Raw genomic sequence first — 22,506 nt, 5'->3', positions numbered from 1 at the left:
CGGGCCCCAGACAGGGGCCCCTGGCAGCAGGGACGGACGTCAGGATCAGAAGCCCCCACCGGCAGGACAGGGGTGCGGAGGGCAGGGACTGAAGTGCAGGCCGGGGCCACTGTGTAGCCCGTTGGACCTGCTTTGGCACAGGGGTGAGCACCATGCTAACATGTCTGACTTTCACCCCCTGTAGACAATGGCTATTGGAATCCAACCAGGAATGGTGGTCTTCATCCTGGCCACTGCAGCTCTAGGGGATGAACTGAGGCTGTGCGAGCAGGAGCTGCTTGAGTAGGACCCTGCAGCAGCGGAGTCTGCCCCAGAGGAAGAGGAGGCATATGGTGAGGATGGAGAGCTGGCCTCCTAACAGGCCAAGGAGGAGGTGCCAAGGAGGCGCCGCATGAGGCCTCGTGTGTACCGGCAATGCCTGTCATTCAAGGGCCTACCGGACCGGCCATGCAGTCGAAGACTCCGGCTGAGCAGGGAGATAGTGCAACATATTTGCTGGATCATGACACATCTGGCACTGCTGGGATATGGGGAGGACACCCGCTCCCAGTGGTCCTTCCAGGCGTCGAAGGGGGAACCTTCCCGGGATTCACAGACCTCTCTGCACAGCTGTCACAGAGGCCCTATTTGCCCAGTCAGCTCAATACATCCATTTCAATGTGGATCGAGCCCACCAGGATGCCCGGGCAGTGGGGCTTGCCATCATTGGCGAGATGCTCTGGTCCAGGGGATGATCGACGGGATGTTGCCCTACGAACACCTGCAGATGACAGGCCGGTCTTCACAAACCGAAAAGGGTCCTACTTGATGAACATGCCGCTGGTGGTCGGCCATGAGATGCATGCCATGCACGTCTGTGCCTGATACCCAAGCAGTGTGCAAGATGCCTTCATCCTGGTACCCTCGACGGTTCCTGACCTCTTTGAGGCGCCCCATCCCGGCTGAGGGGTTGTCTCCTGGGCGATGGGTTATCCACTGTGGTCATGGCTGGTGACGCATATCCGGAGGCCACAGACCGATGCAGAAACCGACTACAACAATGCCCATACATTGACCAGGGTGTGTGATCGAGCGGTGCTTCGACCTCCTGAAGATGTGGTTCAGGGCCCTCCAGTACGAGTCTGAGAGGGTTGCCCGCATCGTGGCGGCCTGCTGCGGCCTCCACGACATTGCACAGCAGAGGGGCAACGCGCTGGAGGAAGAGGATAAACGGCAGGCCTTCTCTGACGAGGAGGATGCAGAGAGGGTGAGGACGGGCAGGGCCCGGGCAGGCCGGAGGCCACAAAACGTGGGCAGCACGCAAGGGACTCTCTGTGCCTCCTGGTTCGCCGACTAGAGGGCCAGGCCCGGCCGGGGTCCCGAACATCCCGTCCCACCCACCCCGCCTCCAGCTCCCTCCCCTCCCCCTCGGACCACCTCCCCTCCCCCTCGGACCACCTCCCCCTCCCCCTCGGACCCCCTCCCCCTCCCACTGCCCTCTCCCCTCCCCCCCCCCCTCCCCCTCGGACCACCTCCCCTCCCCCTCGGACCCCCTCCCCCTCCCACTGCCCTCTCCCCTCCCCCCCCCCTCCCCCCGGACCACATCCCCCTGCCCCCTCCCCACCTCCCCTTCCCCCGGACCACCTCCCCTCTCCCTCTCCCCCTTTCCCGCGATGGAAGCGCCGCCCTCATCCCTGGAAGGAAGAACAGGCGGGAAGCACGCGGACAGCACCTCACTGAGTCTGCGCAGTACCGGCTCACCCGGGACACTCACAACCCTTCAAGGCGGCCCGGGCGCAATGGCGATGATGTAATGGCGCTGCGGCCCGGGGGCGAGCACGCTGGCGATGATGTAATGGCGCTGCGGTCCGGAGGCGAGCGCGCCGGCGATGATGTAATGGCGCTGCGGCCCGGGGGCGAGCACGCTGGCGATGATGTAATGGCGCTGCGGCCCGGGGGCGAGCACGCTGGCGATGATGTAATGGCGCTGCGGCCCGGGGGCGAGCACGCTGGCGATGATGTAATGGCGCTGCGGTCCGGAGGCGGGCACGCTGGCGATGATGTAATGGCGCTGCGGCCCGGCGCGCTCCCCCCAGCTCCCGCAGCCATGGAGCGGAGGACGGCGGCGGGGGTCCCGGGGGCCTCCCGCTCCCCCCCCGGCCCCGGGCCCCGCGCGGCCCCGCAGTCTGCTGGACCTCCCGCCCGAGCTGCTGGTGGAGATTTTCAGCTTCCTCCCCGGGGTCAGTCTCCCCAACATGGCGGCCACCTGCAGGAAATTCCAGCAAATCCTCAACACCGACACCATCTGGAGGAGGCGCTGCCGCGAGGGTGAGTCCGGCCGGGGGGGGGGGGAGAGTGACCCCCCGGGGGGGGGGGGGGGGAGGGGAGAGTGACCCCTGAGGGGGGGGGGAGAGAGTGGCCCCTGAGGGGGGGGGGGGAGAGAGTGACCCCTGAGGGGGGGGGGGGGGAGAGAGTGACCCCTGAGGGGGGGGGGGGGGGAGAGTGACCCCTGAGGGGGGGGGGGGGGGGGAGAGTGTGACCCCTGAGGGGGGGGGGGGGAGAGTGTGACCCCTGAGGGGGGGGGGGGGAGAGTGTGACCCCTGAGGGGGGGGGGGGGAGAGTGTGACCCCTGAGGGGGGGGGGGGGGAGAGTGTGACCCCTGAGGGGGGGGGGGGGGAGAGAGTGACCCCTGAGGGGGGGGGGGGGAGAGAGTGACCCCTGAGGGGGGGGGGGGAGAGAGTGACCCCTGAGGGGGGGGGGGGGGAGAGAGTGACCCCTGAGGGGGGGGGGGGAGAGAGTGACCCCTGAGGGGGGGGGGGGAGAGAGTGACCCCTGAGGGGGGGGGGGGGAGAGAGTGACCCCTGAGGGGGGGGGGGGGAGAGAGTGACCCCTGAGGGGGGGGGGGGGAGAGAGTGACCCCTGAGGGGGGGGGGGAGAGAGTGACCCCCTTGGGGGGGGGGGGGAGAGAGTGACCCCTGAGGGGAGGGGGGGGGGGGAAGAGAGAGTGACCCCTGAGGGGAGGGGGGGGGGAAGAGAGAGTGACCCCTGAGGGGAGGGGGGGGGAGAGAGAGTGACCCCTGAGGGGAGGGGGGGGGAGAGAGAGTGACCCCTGAGGGGAGGGGGGGGGAGAGAGAGTGACCCCTGAGGGGAGGGGGGGGGGGAGAGAGAGTGACCCCTGAGGGGAGGGGGGGGGGAGAGAGTGACCCCCTTGGGGGGGGGGGGGTAGAGAGTGACCCCCTTGGGGGGGGGGAGAGAGTGACCCTCTGGGGGGGGGAGAGAGTGACCCCTGAGGGGAGGGGGGGAGAGAGTGACCCCTGAGGGGGGGGGGAGAGAGTGACCCCTGAGGGGAGGGGGGGGAGAGAGAGTGACCCCTGAGGGGAGGGGGGGGAGAGAGTGACCCCCTTGGGGGGGGGGGGAGAGAGAGTGACCCCTGAGGGGAGGGGGGGGGAGAGAGTGACCCCCTTGGGGGGGGGGGGGAGAGTGACCCCCTGGGGGGGGGGGGGGAGAGTGACCCCCTGGGGGGGAAGAGAGTGACCCCCTGGGGGGGAAGAGAGTGACCCCCTGGGGGGGAAGAGGGAGAGAGGGTGAGAGTGACCCCCTTAAGGGGGGGTTGGTGAGAGTGACCCCTGAGGGGGGGTGAGAGTGACCCCCTTGGGGTGGGGGAGGGGGGCGGTGAGAGTGACCCCTGAGGGGAGGGGGGGGGGTGCGAGTGACCCCTGAGGGGAGGGGGGGGGTGCGAGTGACCCCTGAGGGGAGGGGGGTGTGCGAGTGACCCCTGAAGGGAGGGGTGTGTGCGAGTGACCCCTGAGGGGAGGGGGGGGTGCGAGTGACCCCTGAGGGGAGGGGAGGGGGTGAGAGTGACCCCTGAGGGGAGGGGAGGGGGTGAGAGTGACCCCTGAGGGGAGGGGGGGGAGAGAGTGACCCCTGAGGGGGGGGGGGGGAGAGAGTGACCCCTGAGGGGGGGGGGGGGAGAGAGTGACCCCTGAGGGGGGGGGGAGGGGAGAGAGTGACCCCTGAGGGGGGGGGAGGGGAGAGAGTGACCCCTGAGGGGGGGGGAGGGGAGAGAGTGACCCCTGAGGGGAGGGGGGGAGAGAGTGACCCCTGAGGGGAGGGGGAGAGAGTGACCCCTGAGGGGAGGGGGGGGGGAGAGAGTGACCCCCTTGGGGGGGGGGGGAGAGTGACCCCTGGGGGGGAAGAGAGTGACCCCCTGGGGGGGAAGAGAGTGACCCCCTGGGGGGGAAGAGAGTGATCCCCTGGGGGGGGAAGAGAGTGACCCCCTGGGGGGGAAGTGAGTGACCCCCTGGGGGGGAAGAGAGTGACCCCCTGGGGGGGGAAGAGAGTGACCCCCTGGGGGGGAAGAGAGTGACCCCCTGGGGGGGAAGAGAGTGACCCCCTGGGGGTGGGGGGGGAGAGAGGGTGAGAGTGACCCCCTTGGGGGGGGGTTGGTGAGAGTGACCCCTGAGGGGGGGTGAGAGTGACCCCCTTGGGGTGGGGGAGGGGGGCGGTGCGAGTGACCCCTGAGGGGAGGGGGGGTGCGAGTGACCCCTGAGGGGAGGGGGGGGGTGCGAGTGACCCCTGAGGGGAGGGGGGTGTGCGAGTGACCCCTGAGGGGAGGGGGGTGTGCGAGTGACCCCTGAGGGGAGGGGGGGGTGCGAGTGACCCCTGAGGGGAGGGGAGGGGGTGAGAGTGACCCCTGAGGGGAGGGGAGGGGGTGAGAGTGACCCCTGAGGGGAGGGGGGGTGAGAGTGACCCCTGAGGGGAGGGGGGAGGGGTGCGAGTGACCCCTGAGGGGGGGGCGTGAAAGTGACCCCTGAGGGGGGGGTGAGAGTGAGGGCCTCCCGGGGGGCGGGGGGGGAGAGAGTGAGGGGGCACTGGGGGAGAGAGTGAGGGGGCACTGGGGGAGAGAGTGAAGGGGCACTGGGGGAGAGAGTGAAGGGGCACTGGGGGAGAGAGTGAAGGGGCACTGGGGGAGAGAGTGAGGGGGCACTGGGGGAGAGAGTGAGGGGGCACTGGGGGAGAGAGTGAGGGGGCACTGGGGGAGAGAGTGAGGGGGCACTGGGGGAGAGAGTGAGGGGGCACTGGGGGAGAGAGTGAGGGGGCACTGGGGGAGAGAGTGAGGGGGCACTGGGGGAGAGAGTGAGGGGGCACTGGGGGAGAGAGTGAGGGGGCACTGGGGGAGAGAGTGAGGGGGCACTGGGGGAGAGAGTGAGGGGGCACTGGGGGAGAGAGTGAGGGGGCACTGGGGGAGAGAGTGAGGGGGCACTGGGGGAGAGAGTGAGGGGGCACTGGGGGAGAGAGTGAGGGGGCACTGGGGGAGAGAGTGAGGGGGCACTGGGGGGAGAGAGTGAGGGGGCACTGGGGGAGAGAGTGAGGGGGCACTGGGGGAGAGAGTGAGGGGGCACTGGGGGAGAGAGTGAGGGGGCACTGGGGGAGAGAGTGAGGGGGCACTGGGGGAGAGAGTGAGGGGGCACTGGGGGAGAGAGTGAGGGGGCACTGGGGGAGAGAGTGAGGGGGCACTGGGGGAGAGAGTGAGGGGGCACTGGGGGAGAGAGTGAGGGGGCACTGGGGGAGAGAGTGAGGGGGCACTGGGGGAGAGAGTGAGGGGGCACTGGGGGAGAGAGTGAGGGGGCACTGGGGGAGAGAGTGAGGGGGCACTGGGGGAGAGAGTGAGGGGGCACTGGGGGAGAGAGTGAGGGGGCACTGGGGGAGAGAGTGAGGGGGCACTGGGGGAGAGAGTGAGGGGGCACTGGGGGAGAGAGTGAGGGGGCACTGGGGGAGAGAGTGAGGGGGCACTGGGGGAGAGAGTGAGGGGGCACTGGGGGAGAGAGTGAGGGGGCACTGGGGGAGAGAGTGAGGGGGCACTGGGGGAGAGAGTGAGGGGGCACTGGGGGAGAGAGTGAGGGGGCACTGGGGGAGAGAGTGAGGGGGCACTGGGGGAGAGAGTGAGGGGGCACTGGGGGAGAGAGTGAGGGGGCACTGGGGGAGAGAGTGAGGGGGCACTGGGGGAGAGAGTGAGGGGGCACTGGGGGAGAGTGAGGGCCTGGAATCAGGATTGAAACTGGGCTTCGTGTTAGGGCCAGGGTAGAACGACATGGTGGCGCAGTGGTAGCACTGCTGTCTCACACCGATGGGGACCCGGGTTCGGTCCTGGGTCACATTCTGTGTGGAGTTTGCACTTTCTCCCCCTCCCGGGCGCAACCCAAAGATGTGCTGGGTGGGTGAGTTGGCCAGACTAAATTGCTCCTTTAATTGCGGGGAAAAATAATTGAGTACTATAAATTTATCAGGGGGGTGAGGGCCAGGGTTCGAGTGGGGGGAGGGCTTAGGATGAAACTGAGGGTTAGGATTCGGGTATAGATATCTCCTTTTAAGATTGGGTCTTTTAGGGGTGTATAGGGTGTTTTTTAAACAATGAAGTGTTACATGGATGGATGGGTTAAGGTTAGGATCAGGGTTGACGACGGGGTTAGGATCAGGATGGGAGGTGAGGGCCAAGGGGTGGGTGAAGAGGGGTGTGAGGGTTGGGCTAGAGTGGGGAGCGCAGGGTTAAAGTTAAGGTTGGTATGTGGGGGCAGGGTGAGTGGTGAGAGTTAGGGTTAGGATGAGGATTTGATAATTCTAGAAGAGGACAGGAATACTCCTGTGGGAATTCGTAAATTATCGGAGACATTCACCAGTTCAATAAAGCTCACAGGTATGACTAGAGAAACAGTCAGAAAATTGACGATGCATGCAGATAATTTGGCCAACAATACCAAATTTACACGAATTAAACATTATCAAACAAATTTAAAAATATTAGTTGACAAATTCCAATAAATCTGTAACGTTCATAGATTTCATGAAGCTTTTTCAACAGCAATATAGTGGTACAAAAAGAACTTTAAACGGAAGAATATGTCTACAATTTAACTTTACAGAGAGACCCGCCATGTTCTGAGGAGCCAAGAATAGATATTGCTTCAATACATAACAATATACTGCCAACAGAAACCGCAATCAACATCTTTGACGAATCACCTACAGACCCCCAATATGAACTTTTCATTCCTCAACGTTCTTTTCGCTCAACCTGTACCAAAAAAATTATTAAAGACAATTCTCTGAACCTACCCAACAAAATTATTCTTTAGACTCATCCAAGTGGCCCCAATCGTATTCCTTCTTCAGGAGTAGAATCGTTAAGATTCTCTAACCATTCATAATTTGGCACTTCAAAACACTCTGTCGATAAAGGAACACATTTTAGAACTCCAATTGCGACATCGTCTCAGGAAAAAGAAAATACCACCAACTTCCTGAAAAATAAACCATAGTCAATCAAGTAAAAAACACCTAAATTAACAAACCTTTCCGTTTACACCACCACAAATACCACACGAGGACTCAGGGAATAATCCATTGGCACCGTTACACATAATGAGCAAGATACAACCACCAACACACACCATTTCTAATTGAACCACCCTGACGAGTTGTCCAAATCCAGCCAAAGATACAAATCATATAGTTTTATCATCAATACCAATTTGTTCGAACCAAATAGGTTTGTTAAGAACCCAATCCAGGCACGCACTTGGTCAGAGAAAGTTCAGAGCCCTAATAATAAAAGGAATGACACAAGTATCCCATACAAATCTAGCATCATCTTATACATTGCGGACAAAATTCGAATGGAGACCCACTACTGAGAATAAAACAACCAATATGATGATGCAACACCCCAGTACAAGTCAGGAAAATAAAAACTGGTCAGTCTTTCCAACAAATCTATCGTCCTAATGGGAGATTCCAACCCTTCAGAAATTTAAGAATTGCCCCAACCCAAATATTCAACTCTATTGTTTCCCAGGAGCCAAATACATTCACATCTCTGTCATCTGAGTACCGAGTGAGGGAGGGGTCCGAGTGGGGAGGGGAGTGAGTAATATTCTCAATCAGAATAAATAATCGGACACAAAATCCTTTTGCTGCAATTAAACAACAAATGTCATTTAAAAACAGCCAAACATAAATTCCCAAAGGCCCAACTTTGGGTCACTTAACTATAAATTATAAAAAAAAGTCTCCCACAACAGCAGAAGGAAACAATTATGGCCTTTAAACCAATACACAAACAACGGACTTTTATTCAGCAATACCAGACATAATTTTCCAAGTGGAACCGGATAACATACACTGGACAAATGACATGGCTACATCTATGATGAACAATTGGATGAACCATTTAAACTAAGAGACATTGAAAACCCAGAAAAGGAACCATTGAAATTAGCTAAGACAGGGCGGCACAATAGTGCAGTGGTTAGCACTGCTGCCTCACGGCGCTGAGGATCCGGGGTCGATCCCGACCCCGGGTCACTGTCTGTGTGGAGTTTGCACATTCTCTCCGTGTCTGCGTGGGTCTCACCCCCACAAACCCAAAGGTGTGCAGGGTAGGTGGATTGACCACGCTAAATTGCCCCTTAATTGGGGAAAAAATTGGGTACTCTTAAATTTATTTTCGAAATTAGCTAAGACCATAGTCAACATTTCTAATACCTTTAAATTCACTCTTGTACGGGAAAGGGTTTTAAACAATGACTTGACATTTGTCCCATTGCAAAAACAAGACCTAAATGGATCTAGATAAATTTTACAGAAAAATTAATCTCTTTAGTTTCTTTGGATACAAGACAACGAGCAAGGACCTGTTCACACCCCAATCGAATTGGCTTTCACCCAAAAAGAAAATGGATCCAAAAATACTTATCCAAACGATCGATTTAGACGCTGGTAAGATTAAAGAAATAAGCGATAAACAAAATCTAAAACGAGCAGAAAGACAAGCAATCAGACAGTTAAAATCGCATTTGGATATCGTTATAAAACCAGATAGAGGTAATATCATTATAATAGATCAACAACAATATCTCTGAAGCTTACCAACAACTGAACAATACCGAATATTAGACAAAATTACCACCAAATTATATCACAAACAGGGACAAATCATAGATCTATTAACGCAGCTTTACAATTCCCACTATATAAGTGAAAAGCAAATGGAATACTTTACCGGATTACAACCTCTTCCAAGGAAATTCTACCTCCTTCCAAAGACACACAAGGATCCGACTGAAGACATGGACTGTCCTCCATGAAATTCCTCCAGGTAGACCCATAGTTTTGGATTGCGGCAGTGAATCTGATAGAATTGCAGAATATATAGATTCATTTTTAAACCTATTGGCTCAGAATCATTCAAACTTCATCAAAGATGCAGATCATTTCATAGAAATAGTTAATTCCCTGAGTATCACTTCAGGCGCAATGCTGTTCACAATGGATATCAATGCTTGTATACTAACATTGAGACCGATAGGAGAATTCAAGCTGTGAAAAATGTCCTTAAAAAATATTCACACTTCAATAGACCAGAAACAAATTTAATCCAACTCCTGTACTTAGGACTGACTAGGACAAAGGTTCGGCACAACATCGTGGGCCGAAGGGCCTGTTCTGTGCTGTATTTTATATGTTCTATGTTATTACTGTCCCCTTAATTTGAAGGTAATGTGCAAAATGTTTGTACCAGCGTATGCCAACATCTATATGGTTGAATGGGAAGAAACTGTTTTTAAGAAATGCCCCAATAAACCACTATGTTACCACAGATATCTGGATGATATATCGGGTATTTGGACACATACAGAGTTCAAACAATTTGTACACGTTCTCAACAACCATCATCAATTCATTAAAATAAAAACCACTACAGATAAAGACACAATCAATTTCTTGGACACGGCTGTGTTAAATTAAAACATAGTCAATGAATGCAAACTGGCCACTGAAGTCTTTTTCATACCAACCGACACTCATACACTTCTGTACAGACACCACCTGAAACACACTTTTCCAGGTATATCTTAACTTTTGATTCGCTGTTTCACAGCCTTCTGGTCTCCACAATTTCACACCCCGGTCCGCAGCTCCCATTTTGTTTTTTGCATATAGTTTGTCTACTGCAGAGACAGGTTTTTTTAACCAACAGTGGATGTGGGCATCGTTGACTGGGCCTCAATTTATTGCCTATCCCCTATTGCCCTTAAGAAGGTGGTGGTGAGCTTCTGTCAAGCTGGGGACGTCCAGAGGAGACAGCTGGATTATCCATTCAGCAATAGCTTCACCAGGTTGATACCTAATGTTTTGTTATGCCTGGTGCTGGTTCTTGGCATGCCCTCCTGCGCTCATCAGTAAACCAGGGGTGATCCCCCGCGGCATTGCTGGTAATGGTAGAGTGAGGGAATACAACTCTGCTGCTAATGGCCACAGGGTGGCACGGTAGCACAATGGTTAAGATCAAAGTGGCACAGCGGAAGCGTGCTGAGTCCCTAACCCAGAGGTCAATGGACCGAAACCATCCTCTGCTATTGGGCGGTGCAGTGGTTAGCACTGTGCCTACGGCGCTGAGGACCAGGGTTCAATCCCGGTTCTGGGTCACTGTCTGTGTCGAGTTTGCACATTCTCCCCGTGTTTGGGTGGGTTTCAACCCCACAATCCAAAGATGTGCAAGGTAGGTGGATTGGCCACACTAAATTACCCCTTAATTGAAAAAAATAATTGGATACTCTAAATTTATGTTTAAAAATGTAAGCCTACTTGTGACACTAATTATCATTATTGCCCCATGGTCTTGAGTTTCTGGGTCGGTTCGAAGTCTCCCATTTGGTTTGGTGCTGGGGCCACACAATACGATGGGGCGTATCCTTAACGTGTCTCCACAAGTTGGTCACTCCTACCGATACTATCATGGATCTGCAGCAGGTAGATTGGTGAAGTATGCTTTCCTCTCTTGGTTCCATTACCATCACCTGCCTCAGACCCGGGTCAAGTCCTTTAGTGTCAGTAGTGGGTGTTACCGAGCCATTCTTGCTGATGGATATTGAAGCCCCACACCCAGAGTACATTCTGCACCTTTGCCGCCCTCAGTATTTCCTACCAAGTGATGTTCAACATGGAGGAGTACTGATTTGTCAGCCAAAGGTGGACAGTCCGTAATCAGCTGGAAGTTTTCTTGCCCATGTTGACCAAATGCTGTGAGATTCATGAAGTCCAGAGTCAATGTTGTGGACTCCAAGGACAACTCCTTCCTTACTGTGTAGCAGTGCTGATGTTGTGTCTGGAATATTATCTTTAGGGTATAATTCCATGAGTAATTTGTGGTACAGCTCTCCCAATTTTAGCACCAGTTAGTAAGGAGAACTTGGCAGGGCTGAGTTTACCGTTGTCATGGCTGCTGTTTGTTGCTTTGGCCATTTCCAGGGTATTTCCAAGTCGGCCACATTGCTGTGGGTCTGGAGTTATATGTCGGCCAGACCAGCTACCATTTTTTTCCCTAAGGGCCATTAGTGAATCAAATGGATTTTTACAACAATTGACAATGGTTTCATGGTCACCATTTAGATTTTTATAGAATTCAAATTCCATCTACAAAACCATTACTCCACCGCCTCTGCGCTATGCTACACTATTTAGCAAGCATTTCAGATAATGTGTCCATGGCTCTGACAGACCAATAAACAAAGGAGCAGAATTAGGCCACTCGGCCCATCGAGTCTGCTCCGCCATTCAATCATGGCTGATATTTTTCTCATCCCCATTCTCCTGCCTTCTCCCCATAACCCCTGAGCTCCTTATTTATATATATTTATATTTTCAGGTTTGACATGTAAAGAAATAAACTGACAAGTTACCTTCTGATGATTCAGCGCGTAATTGTCCTCCCAGTGTGGGACTAAACTTAAAGCCAGGTTCTGTTCCTGATCTGGTTATGATTTCGGACATTTGCTGAAAGATGCTGATGTATGGACGCTGCGTCAGGATAGGATGGGAACCAGCTGTGCTTCACCCCATATTTAAATATTCTTATTCGCTGAACTCTATGAACTATTTACTTCCCACTCCCCACAAATTCCCTATGGAGGAACAGAACTGTAAGGCAATGAGCAAACAACTTGCTTACTTCAGATAATTTTGATGTCACTTCTGAGTTAAAAAAATGTTTTTTTTTGTAGAATATGGAGTCACAGAAAATCTGCGGCGTTTGGAGATGGTTGGGGTCGCATGTCGAGATTTATACATCAAACGTGAGTGTCAATACTTACACTTGTAAATATTGATTTTTGTGCAAAATTCTTATGAATGTGGGACTACTTATTTCATGTTTTGGTTTTACCCAAGGGTGGGTGGTGGGGGGGCCTGGTATTGGTACAGGCAGGCTAGTACAGGGAGCAGTCCTGGAGTGTGGTGGGGGGGGTGGTGGTGCAGGCTGGTTCAGGGAGCTGTCCTGGAGTGGGGGGTTGCAGGCTAATACAGGGAGCTGTCCTGCAGTGGGGAGGGAGGGGGGGCGTGCAGGCTAGTACAGGGAGAGGTCCTGGAGTAGGGGGTTGCAGGCTAATTCAGGGAGCTGTCCTGCAGTGGGGGGGGAGGGGGGGTGTAGGCTAGTACAGGGAGAGGGGGGGGGTGCAGGCTGGTACAGGGAGCTATCGTGGAGTGGGGGGTGCAGGCTGGTACAGGGAGCTATCGTGGAGTGGGGGGGGGGTGCAGGCTGGTACAGGGAGGTGTCCTGGGGTAAGTGGGGGGTGCAAGCTGGTACAGGGAGCTATCGTGGATTGGGGGGGGTGCAGGCTGGTACAGGGAGCTGTCCTGGAGTAGGGGGTTGCAGGCTAATACAGGGAGCTGTCCTGCTGTGGTGGTGGGCGGGGGGGTGCAGGCTGGTACAGGGAGCTGTCATGGAGTGGGGGGTGCAGGCTGGTACAGGGAGGTGTCCTAGGGTAAGTGGGGGGTGCAGGCTGGTACAGGGAGCTATCGTGGAGTGGAGGGGGAGTGTAGGTTGGTACAGGGAGCTGTCTGTATCACCCACTGGGAAACAGGCATCCTCTGGAGCAGGCTGCCCATTTAGCTTGGGCGAAATGATAAGCAGAGGAAAGGATTTGATAAAGCTGCTGTTGTGCTTCCGTTAAGGATGTGAGGTAATGACCCCCCCCCCCCCCAAATTTCTCATTAGTGTCTAGGGATGTGCAGGTTAGGTTATGGGGTTACAGGGATAGGGGGGAGTGGGCAAGGTTAGAGTGCTCGTTTGAAAGGTCGGTGCAGACTCAAATGGCCACCTCCTGCACTGGAGGGATTCTATGATTCGGATTGTCATAAAAACCCATCTGGTTCATGAATGTCCTTTAGGGAAGGAAATCTGCCGTCCTTACCTGGTCTTTATTTTTTGATGTATTTTATTACAAACATGTATCAAAACAGGTTGCAGTGAACAAACACCCCGGGAAACATGCTTCCCAACAATAAACTACAATCTGTCCAGATTTTCCCTCTTTTTCATCCCCCCCATCCCCCACAACGAACAGCTCCTCAAACACGGTTGCAAACATCCCCCACCTTTCCTCGAAGCCCCCGAAGAGCCCCTTAACTCATACTTTATCTTCTCTAATCGCAGGAAGTCGCCCAGGTCACCCAATCATGCTGCTACCCCCGGTGGCGATGCCGACCGCCACTCCAGCAAAATCTGCTGCCGTGCAATCATAGAGGCGAAGGCCAAGACATCGGCCTTCCTCCTCTCCATGAGCTCCGGCTCCTCTGAAACCCCAAATATCGCCACCAAAGGGTCCACTCCCTCCTCCACTATCCTGGCTAAGACCACGAACACTGCCGCCCAGAATCTTCCCAATTTTTCGCAACTCAAAAACATGTGCGTGTGATTCGCTGGCTCCGCCCCCACACCTCACTCTCATCTGCTACAGCCTGAAAGAACCCACTCGTTCTTGCCCAAGTCATATGCACCCTGTATCTGTAAACTGTATCGGGCTCATCCTTGCACATGAGGAGGTCCCATTTACCCTGCGCAGAACCTCACTCCATACTCCCCAATTGATCTCCCCTCCCAACTCCGCTTCCCATTTCTCCTTGATCTTCACCACCCGCTCGCCTCCCTGCTCCCCCAGCCACTTGTATATATACCTAATTCTTCCCTCCACTTCCACATACGGAAGCAGCAGTCGCTCCAGCAGGGTATATCCCAGCAACCTAGGGAACCCCCCTCCAGACCTTTCGTGCAAAGTCCCTAACCTGCATATACCTGAACTCACTGCCCCTCGGCAGCTCTACCCTCTCCCTTAGCTCCTCCAAACTGGCGAACCCTTCCTCCAAATACAGATCCCTCACCTTGACCAGACCCCCTCCAGCTCAAACACATGATTCTCGCACAGCGACATTAGCACCTACATCCCCTCCACCCTAAAATGTCTCCTCAGCTGATTCCATATCTGCATTGTGGACTGTACCACTGGGCTCCTTGAATACCTACTTGGAGCCATTGGCAACGCTGCCGTCACCATGGCCCTCAAACTAGACCCCTTACAAGATTTCTCCTCCATCCTCACCCACTTTACCCCTTCTTCCCACCGCACCTTGTTCACATTCGCTGCCCAATAATAATGAAGCAAGTTCGGCAACACCAAACCGCCCCCCTGCCGCCTCTGCCTCTGTAGCAGGGTCCTCCCCACCCTCGGCACCTTCCCCGCCCATACAAAGTCAGAGATGATTGTGTCCACTTTCCGAAAAAAGGCCTTTGGTATAAAGATCGGGAGAGCTTGAAAGATTAACAAGAACCTCGGCAGAATATTCATTTTCACCACTTGGACCCTCCCTACCAGCCTCCCACCTCTTAAGATCCTCCCTCTTAAGATCCTCCCTAGCCTCCTGCACCAGCTTTGTTAAGTTCCGCTTATGGAGCCCCGTCCATTCCCTCGCTACCTGAATCCCCAAATACCTAAACCTATCCTTCACTACCGTAAATGGCATCCCCCCTAAGTTAGCCCGCTGTGCCAGCTCATTCACCGGGAACACCTCGTTTTTCCCTACATTCAGTTTGTACCCCGAGAACCGTCCAAACCTCCCCAGCAGGCCCATAATCCTTCCCATACTCTCCAGCGGATCCGAAACATGCAGCAACAGGTCATCGGCATAGAGCGACACCCAATGCTCCCTTTGTCCCCTCATAACCCCCTGCCAATCTGCCGACCCCCTGAGAGCCATCGCCAATGGCTTTATGGCCAGCGCAAACAGCAGCGGCGACAGCGGGCACCCCTGCCTCGTACCCTGTGTAAGTCAAAGCTTTGTGAACTTGTATCATTCGTCCTCGCCCTTGGTGCCACATACAGCAACCTTACCCATGCCACAAATCTCAGCCCAAACCTTCCCAAAACCTCGAACAAATACCGCCACTCCACCCAATCAAATACCTTCTCCGCGTCCATGGACACCACCATAGCACATTCAACAGCGTTATACTACTCGCAAGCTGCATGCCCTTCACAAAGCCTGTTTGATCTTCTGCCACCCGGGGACACACACTATCCTCCCCGCCAACAATTTAACCAATGCTTTCACATCCATGTTCAATAGTGATCTGGGCCTATACGACCCACATTGTCCTTACCTGGTCTGCCTACATGTGACTCCAGACCCACAGCAATGTGGGTGACTCTTAACCGACCCCTCTAGGGCAGCTAGGGATGGGCAATAAATGCTGGCACAGCCTGCGGCGCTAACGTCCCATGAACAAAAAAAAAATGCACTGTCTCCTCTTTACCCTCTCCTCTGTCTTGCCTGAAGATTCTATATCCTGGGATGTTCAGCTGCCAATCCTGCCCCTCCCTCAACCACATTTCTGCGATGGCTACTGTATCATAATTACAGGTGTCAATCCTCGCTTTTAACTCATCCGTTTTACCTGTAATACTGCTGGCATTAAAGTAGACGCCATCCAGCATTGCCGTTCTCCCTGGAAACTTAATACAGCTGTATTCCCTCTGACTTGATTGCTTTACTGTATTATGCTGTGTCCCTCTTGTGCTAACAGTCTGTGTCCCCTCCCCCTGCCAAATTAGTTTAAACTCCTCCCAACAGCACTAGCAAAGCCACTCGTTAGGATGCTGATAATCTTTATTAGTGTCACAAGTAGGCTTACATTAACACTGCAATGAAGTTACCGTGAAAATCACCTAGTCACCACATTCTGGCGACTGTTTAGCACTTCCTCTCTTCTGACCAAGGTGTGAATGGTGCAACTGAATCAGTGACTGCAAAACTTTCATTTCGGTTAGAACGGAATTTGTAAGGTTCTACGATAATCGGAATCGTTTTGAATTCGAGGATTGTCAGATTGAATGGAGATCTGGGTCTATTGTTCGGAACACTCTCCAAACCTGCTCTCGCCTGTTTGTTTAGGTATTAATCCTCGAGTCAAATCGGGAAGGTTTGTCAAGTTGCTCCCCGACTATGAGAGCAAGGATCGGGATGTGTACACACGCTGTATGTACAATGCTGGTTGATTTGATAACTGAGCACTGCATGATGAGAATGAAATGTCTGTCTGCTCTCTGTTGCTGTGTTGTTGGAGGTGTGCGGTCGGGCACTTGGAGATGGGAGAGAGGAATACATAGAGAGATTCTCCTACCTTGTAGGAAACGTTGGCCCGGTGACTTCAAAGGACAGTGGCTGGATTTTCTTGGGTGATTGGCCATTGCAGTTGATTTTTTTTGTATTCCCCCTCCCATGTCTCAAGTTGGCCATTCTTCATGTCAACTCGCGTAGAGAGTCCCAGGAGGTTTGACCTCATTGGGGCACAAACCTCGTATTTTCCTCACCAGCTTTGCAAATGTTGCAAGAAGACTCGGCGGGTATTGGAACGGTGGGGTAGAGTCTGGGGAATCATTGCCATTCCCAGTTTGAGGGGAAAAAGAACAAAGAAAAGTACAGCACAGGAACAGGCCCTTCGGCCCTCCAAGCCTGCACCGACCATGCTGCCCGTCTAAACTAAAATCTTCTACACTTCCGGGATCCATATCCCTCTATTCCCATCCTATTCATGTATTTGTCAAGATGCCCCTTAACAGTCACTATCGACCCTGCTTCCACCACCTCTTCCGGCAGCGAGTTCCAGGCACCCACTACCTTCTGTGTAAAAAAAACTTGCCTCGTACATCTCCTCTAAACCTTGTCCCTCGCACCATAAACCTATGCCCCCTAGTAATTGACCCCTCTATCCTGGGAAAAAGCCTCTGACTATCCACTCTGTCTATGCCCCTCATAATTTTGTAGACCTCTATCAGGTCGCCCCTCAATCTCCGTCGTTCCAGTGAGAACAAACCGAGTTTATTCAACCGCTCCTCATAGCTAATGCCCTCCATAGAACATAGAAAAATACAGCACAGAACAGGCCCTTCGGCCCACGATGTTGTGCCGAACCTTTGTCCCAGATTAATCTTAGATTATCATTGAATCTACAGTGCAGAAGGAGGCCATTTGGCCCATTGAGTCTGCACTGGCTCTTTGAAAGAGCACCCTACCCAAGATCAAACACCTCCACCCTATCCCCATAATCCAGCAACCCCACCCAACACTAAGGGCAATTTTGGACACTAAGGGCAATTTATCACGGCCAATCCACCTAACCTGCACATCTTTGGACTGTCGGAGGAAACCCACGCCCACATGGGGAGGATGTGCAGACTCCGCACAGACAGTGACTCAAGCCGGAATCGAACCTGGGACCCTGGAGCTATGAAGCAATTGTGCTATCCACAATGCTACCGTGCTGCCCTTAAGAACAAATTAATTTACACTATATCATTCTACCGTAATCCATGTACCTATCTAATAGCTGCTTGAAGGTCCCTAATGTTTCCGACTCAACTACTTCCACAGGCAGTGCATTCCATGCCCCCACTACTCTCTGGGTAAAGAACCTACCTCTGACATCCCCCCTATATCTTCCACCATTCACCTTAAATTTATGTCCCCTTGTAATGGTTTGTTCCACCCGGGGAAAAAGTCTCTGACTGTCTACTCTATCTATTCCCCTGATCATCTTATAAACCTCTTATCAAGTCGCCCCTCATCCTTCTCCGTTCTAATGAGAAAAAGCCTAGCACCCTCAACCTTTCCTCGTAAGACCTACTCTCCATTCCAGGCAACATCCTGGTAAATCTCCTTTGCACCTTTTCCAAAGCTTCCACATCCTTCCTAAAATGAGGCGACCAGAACTGTACACAGTACTCTAAATGTGGCCTTACCAAAGTTTTGTACAGCTGCATCATCACCTCATGGCTCTTAAATTCAATCCCTCTGTTAATGAACGCTAGCACATCCTAGGCCTTCTTCACAGCTCTATCCACTTGAGTGGCAACTTTCAAAGATGTATGAACATAGACCCCAAGATCTCTCTGCACCCCCACATTGCCAAGAACTCTACCGTTAACCCAGTATTCCGCATTCATATTTGTCCTTCCAAAATGGACAACCTCACACTTTTCAGGGTTAAACTCCATCTGCCACTTCTCAGCCCAGCTCTGCATCCTATCTATGTCTCTTTGCAGCCGACGACAGCCCTCCTCACTATCCACAACTCCACCAATCTTCGTATCGTCTGCAAATTTACTGACGCACCCTTCAACTCCCTCATCCAAATCATTAATGAAAATCACAAACAGCAGTGGACCCAGAACTGATCCCTGCAGTACGCCACTGGTAACTGGGCTCCAGGCTGAATATTTGCCATCCACCACCACTCTCTGACTTCTATCGCTTAGCCAGTTCGTTATCCAACTGGCCAAATTTCCCACTATCCCATGCCTCCTTGCTTTCTGCATAAGCCTACCATGGGGAACCTCATCAAATGCCTTACTAAAATCCATGTACACTGCATCCACTGCTTTACCTTCATCCACATGCTTGGTCACCTCAAAAGAATTCAATAAGACTTGTAAGGCAAGACCTACCCCTCACAAATCCGTGCTGACTATCCCTAATCAAGCAGTGTCTTTCCAGATGCTCGGAAATCCTATCCTTCAGTACCCTTTCCATTACTTTGCCTACCACCGAAGTAAGACTAACTGGCCTGTAATTCCCAGGGTTATCCCGAGTCCCTTTTTTGAACAGGGGCACGACATTCGCCACTCTCCAATCCCCTGGTACCACCCCTGTTGACAGTGAGGACGAAAAGATCATTGCCAACGGCTCTGCAATTTCATCTCTTGCTTCCCATAGAATCCTTGGATATATCCCGTCAGGCCCGGGGGACTTGTCTATCCTCAAGTTTTTCAAAATGCCCAACACATCTTCCTTCCTAACAAGTATTTCCTCGAGCTTACCAGTCTGTTTCACACTGTCCTCTCCAACAATATGGCCCCTCTCATTTGTAAATACTGAAGAAAAGTACTCGTTCAAGAAAATCAGGCAACATCCTGGTAAATCTCTTCTGCACCCTCTCTAAAGCATCCGCATCCTTCTGGTAGTGTGGCGACCAAAATTGAACACTATACTCCAAGTGTGGCCTAACTAAGGTTCTATACAGCTGCAACATGACTTGCCAATTCTTATACTCAATGCCCCGGCCAATAAAGGCAAGCATGCCGTATGCCTTCTTGACTACCTTCTCCACCTGTGTTGCCCCTTTCAGTGACCTGTGGACCTGTACACCTAGATCTCTCTGACTGTCAATACTCTTGAGGGTTCTACCATTCACTGTATATTCCCTACCTGCGTTACCTCACATTTGTCCAGATTGAACTCCCATCTGCCATCTCTCCGCCCAAGTCTCCAAACAATCTAAATCCTGCTGTATCCTCTGACAGTCCTCATCGCTATCCGCAATTCCACCAACCTTTGTGTCGTCCGCAAACTTACTAATCAGACCAGTTACATTTTCCTCCAAATCGTTTATATATACTACGAACAGCAATGGTCCCAGCACTGATCCCTGTGGAACACCACTAGTCACAGCCCTCCAATCAGAAAAGCTGCAACATGACTTGCCAATTTTTATACTCAGCTGAGACTGTTTGTCCTGACCTGACCATCGCTCCAACTGGGAGCTAACGGCTTGTCTGCACATGATCTTGGTGCTTTTGTTGGGGAGAAATAAGATCCAGTTCCTTCCTTGAGGTGACAGGTCCTTTGCCAGATCTGTACGGTGAACTCATAATGCTCGTTTTCCAGCTGTCCAGTGCTCGTGGCGGCCCTCGAGCTCCTTCAGGTCCAGCACTGTTTCCCTCGGGCTTTCTCTCTCCCTGTGAAACTCTGGTGCTGGTTGTCCGTCCAGGTGAGCAGTGCCACTGGGTGAACGCTGAAACTGCAGGGGGTTCAATACTGTCCCAGACGTTCACTCTAATAGAACTGGTTCCAGAAGGGGTTGCTTGTATCTAGTTTTAAGGTGGGTCCAGGGTTGTAGCCTGTATGTTACAGCTGATGGCTTGAGCTGAAAGGTTGAGACTGAGGAACCTGGTTATATCGCTGGGTAATGGGCTAGTAATCACTAGAGAATCTCAAAGTCAGGTGCAACAATTCCTCAATTGCTTACTTTTGTCTGCTCCTAATTCCGATGTTCCTAAATCTCCCAAGTATGCTAGCTCTCATCAAGCAGAGACGGCTCGTTAGCTTGGACAGGTTTGCAGGTTGGAAGACCTATACGTTTCCAAGGATTTTCTGTATGGTCAGAGAGGTTAACAGCATGGAAACAGACCCTTCGACCCACCTGTCCATGCCGCTCAGTTTTTAACCACTAAGCTAGTCCCAATTGCCCGCATTTGTCTCTCATCCCTCTGTACCCATCTTTCCCATATAACTGCCTAAATGCATTTTAAAACACAAAATTGTACCCACCTCTACTACTGTCTCCGGCAGTTCGTTCCGGACACTCACCGCTCTCTGTGTGAAAAGATTGCCCATCTGGACACTTTTGTGTATCTCCTCCTCACCAGCTTCTCCTAAACCATCAAGTCCCTGTAGCAAATCTTTTCTGCACTCTTTCTAGTTTACTAATATGCTTTCTATAATAGGGTGACCAGACTGTCCATAGTATTACAAGTGTGGCCTTACTAATGTCTTGTACAACTTCAGCAAGATGTCCCAACTCCTGTATTCAATTTTTTGAAATTGAAACCAAGCATGCCGAATGCCGCCTTCACCACCCTGTCCACCTGTGACTCCACTTTCAAGGAGCTATGAACCTGTACTCCTAGATCTTTGTTCTGTAACTCTCCCCAACTCCCTACCATTAACTGAGTCAGTCCTGCCCCGATTTGATTACCAAAATGCATCACCTCACATTTATCCAAATTAAACTCCATCTGCTATTCATCGGCTCACTGGCCCAATTGGTCAAGATCCCGCTGCAATCCTAGATAACCTTCTTCACTGTCCACTGTACCACCAGTCTTGGCGTCATCTGCAAACTTACTAACCATGCCTCCTACATTCATTACTGTTTTGTCCTTTATGTATTTGTAGAAGCTCTTTGGATTCTCCTTTGCCTTATCTGCCAAAGCGATCTCATGTCCCATTTTTGCCCTCCTGATTTCTCCCTTAACTCTACTCTGACAACCTCTATCCTCTTCAAGGGATCCGCTTGATCCCAGCTGCCTATGCATGTCATAAGCCTCCTTCTTTCTGACCAGGCCTCAATATCCTGAGTTATCCAGGGTTCCCTACTTCTCCCAGCCTTGCCCTTCGCTCTAAGAGGATTGTGCTCACCCTGAATCCTGGTTAACACCCTTTTGAAAGCCTCCCACTTACCAGCCGCCCCTTTGCCTGTAAACAGACTCCCCCCAATCAACTTTTGAAAGTTCCTGTCTAATACCATCAAAATTGGCCTTGCCCCAATTTAGAATTTTAACTTTTGGGCTGACCCATCATTCTCCATAGCTATCTTAAAACTAATGGAATTATGGTCACTGGTCCCAAAGTGATCCCTCACTAACATTTCTGGCACCTGCCCTTATTTCCCAAGAAGTGATCACGTTTTGCCTCCTCTCCAGCCATCCACATACTGAATGAGAAATTCCTCCTGAATACACTCAAAAGATTTCTCCCATCCAAGCCCCTAATGCTATGGCTGTCCCAGTCATTGTTGGGAAAGTTAAAGTCGCCAACTAGTGTGAGGTTATCCATTTTGGTTGGAAAAATGGGAAGGCAACTTATTATCTAAACGGGGAGAGACTTCGGGGTGCTCTGTTTCAGATGAATCTGGGTGTCCTTGTGCATGAGTCACAGAAAACGAACGTGCAGATACAGCAGTTAATAAAGAAAGCAAATGGAATGCTGGCATTAGCTGAAGGAATAGAATATAAAGGTAAGGAAGTGTTGTTGCAACTATACAAGGCATTGGTGAGGCCACACCTGGAGTATTATGCACAGTTTTGGTCCCCTTATTTGAGGAAAGATGTAGTGGTATTGGAGGCAGTTCAGAGGAGGTTCACTAGATTGAGTCCAGAGATGAAGGATTTGTCGTATGAGGAGAGATTGAACAGTTTAGGCCTATACTCGCATAAGGGGAGATGGTTTAAAGGATGGTCACGACTGGGAGTTAAATATCTGAGGGTATCAAACTATTCGGAAGGACAGAGTGGATGGTAAGGGAGATGGTGTAGCTCTGTTATTTAAGGATGACATCCAGTCAATAGTAAAGGATGACAT

At 52.5% G+C, this 22,506-nt stretch overlaps 1 protein-coding gene across 1 annotated transcript in view; it reads left to right on the top strand.

Annotated features, from left to right (window-relative positions):
- Positions 1-2,049: 2,049 nt before the first annotated feature.
- tango6 (transport and golgi organization 6 homolog (Drosophila)) overlaps positions 2,050-22,506 on the top strand; it is a 301,792-nt gene continuing 281,335 nt past the window's right edge. Inside the window, exons 1-3 of the mRNA XM_072466775.1 lie at positions 2,050-2,307; positions 12,039-12,110; positions 16,261-16,344. Of these exons, the coding sequence (XP_072322876.1) occupies positions 2,235-2,307; positions 12,039-12,110; positions 16,261-16,344 (229 nt within the window). The 5' untranslated portion in view covers positions 2,050-2,234. The remainder of the gene's footprint in view (positions 2,308-12,038; positions 12,111-16,260; positions 16,345-22,506) is intronic.

Source organism: Scyliorhinus torazame, chromosome 10 (genome assembly GCF_047496885.1).
Source record: "Scyliorhinus torazame isolate Kashiwa2021f chromosome 10, sScyTor2.1, whole genome shotgun sequence".
Lineage (NCBI taxonomy): Eukaryota > Metazoa > Chordata > Chondrichthyes > Carcharhiniformes > Scyliorhinidae > Scyliorhinus > Scyliorhinus torazame.
This window is presented reverse-complemented; position numbering and strand designations above follow the sequence as displayed.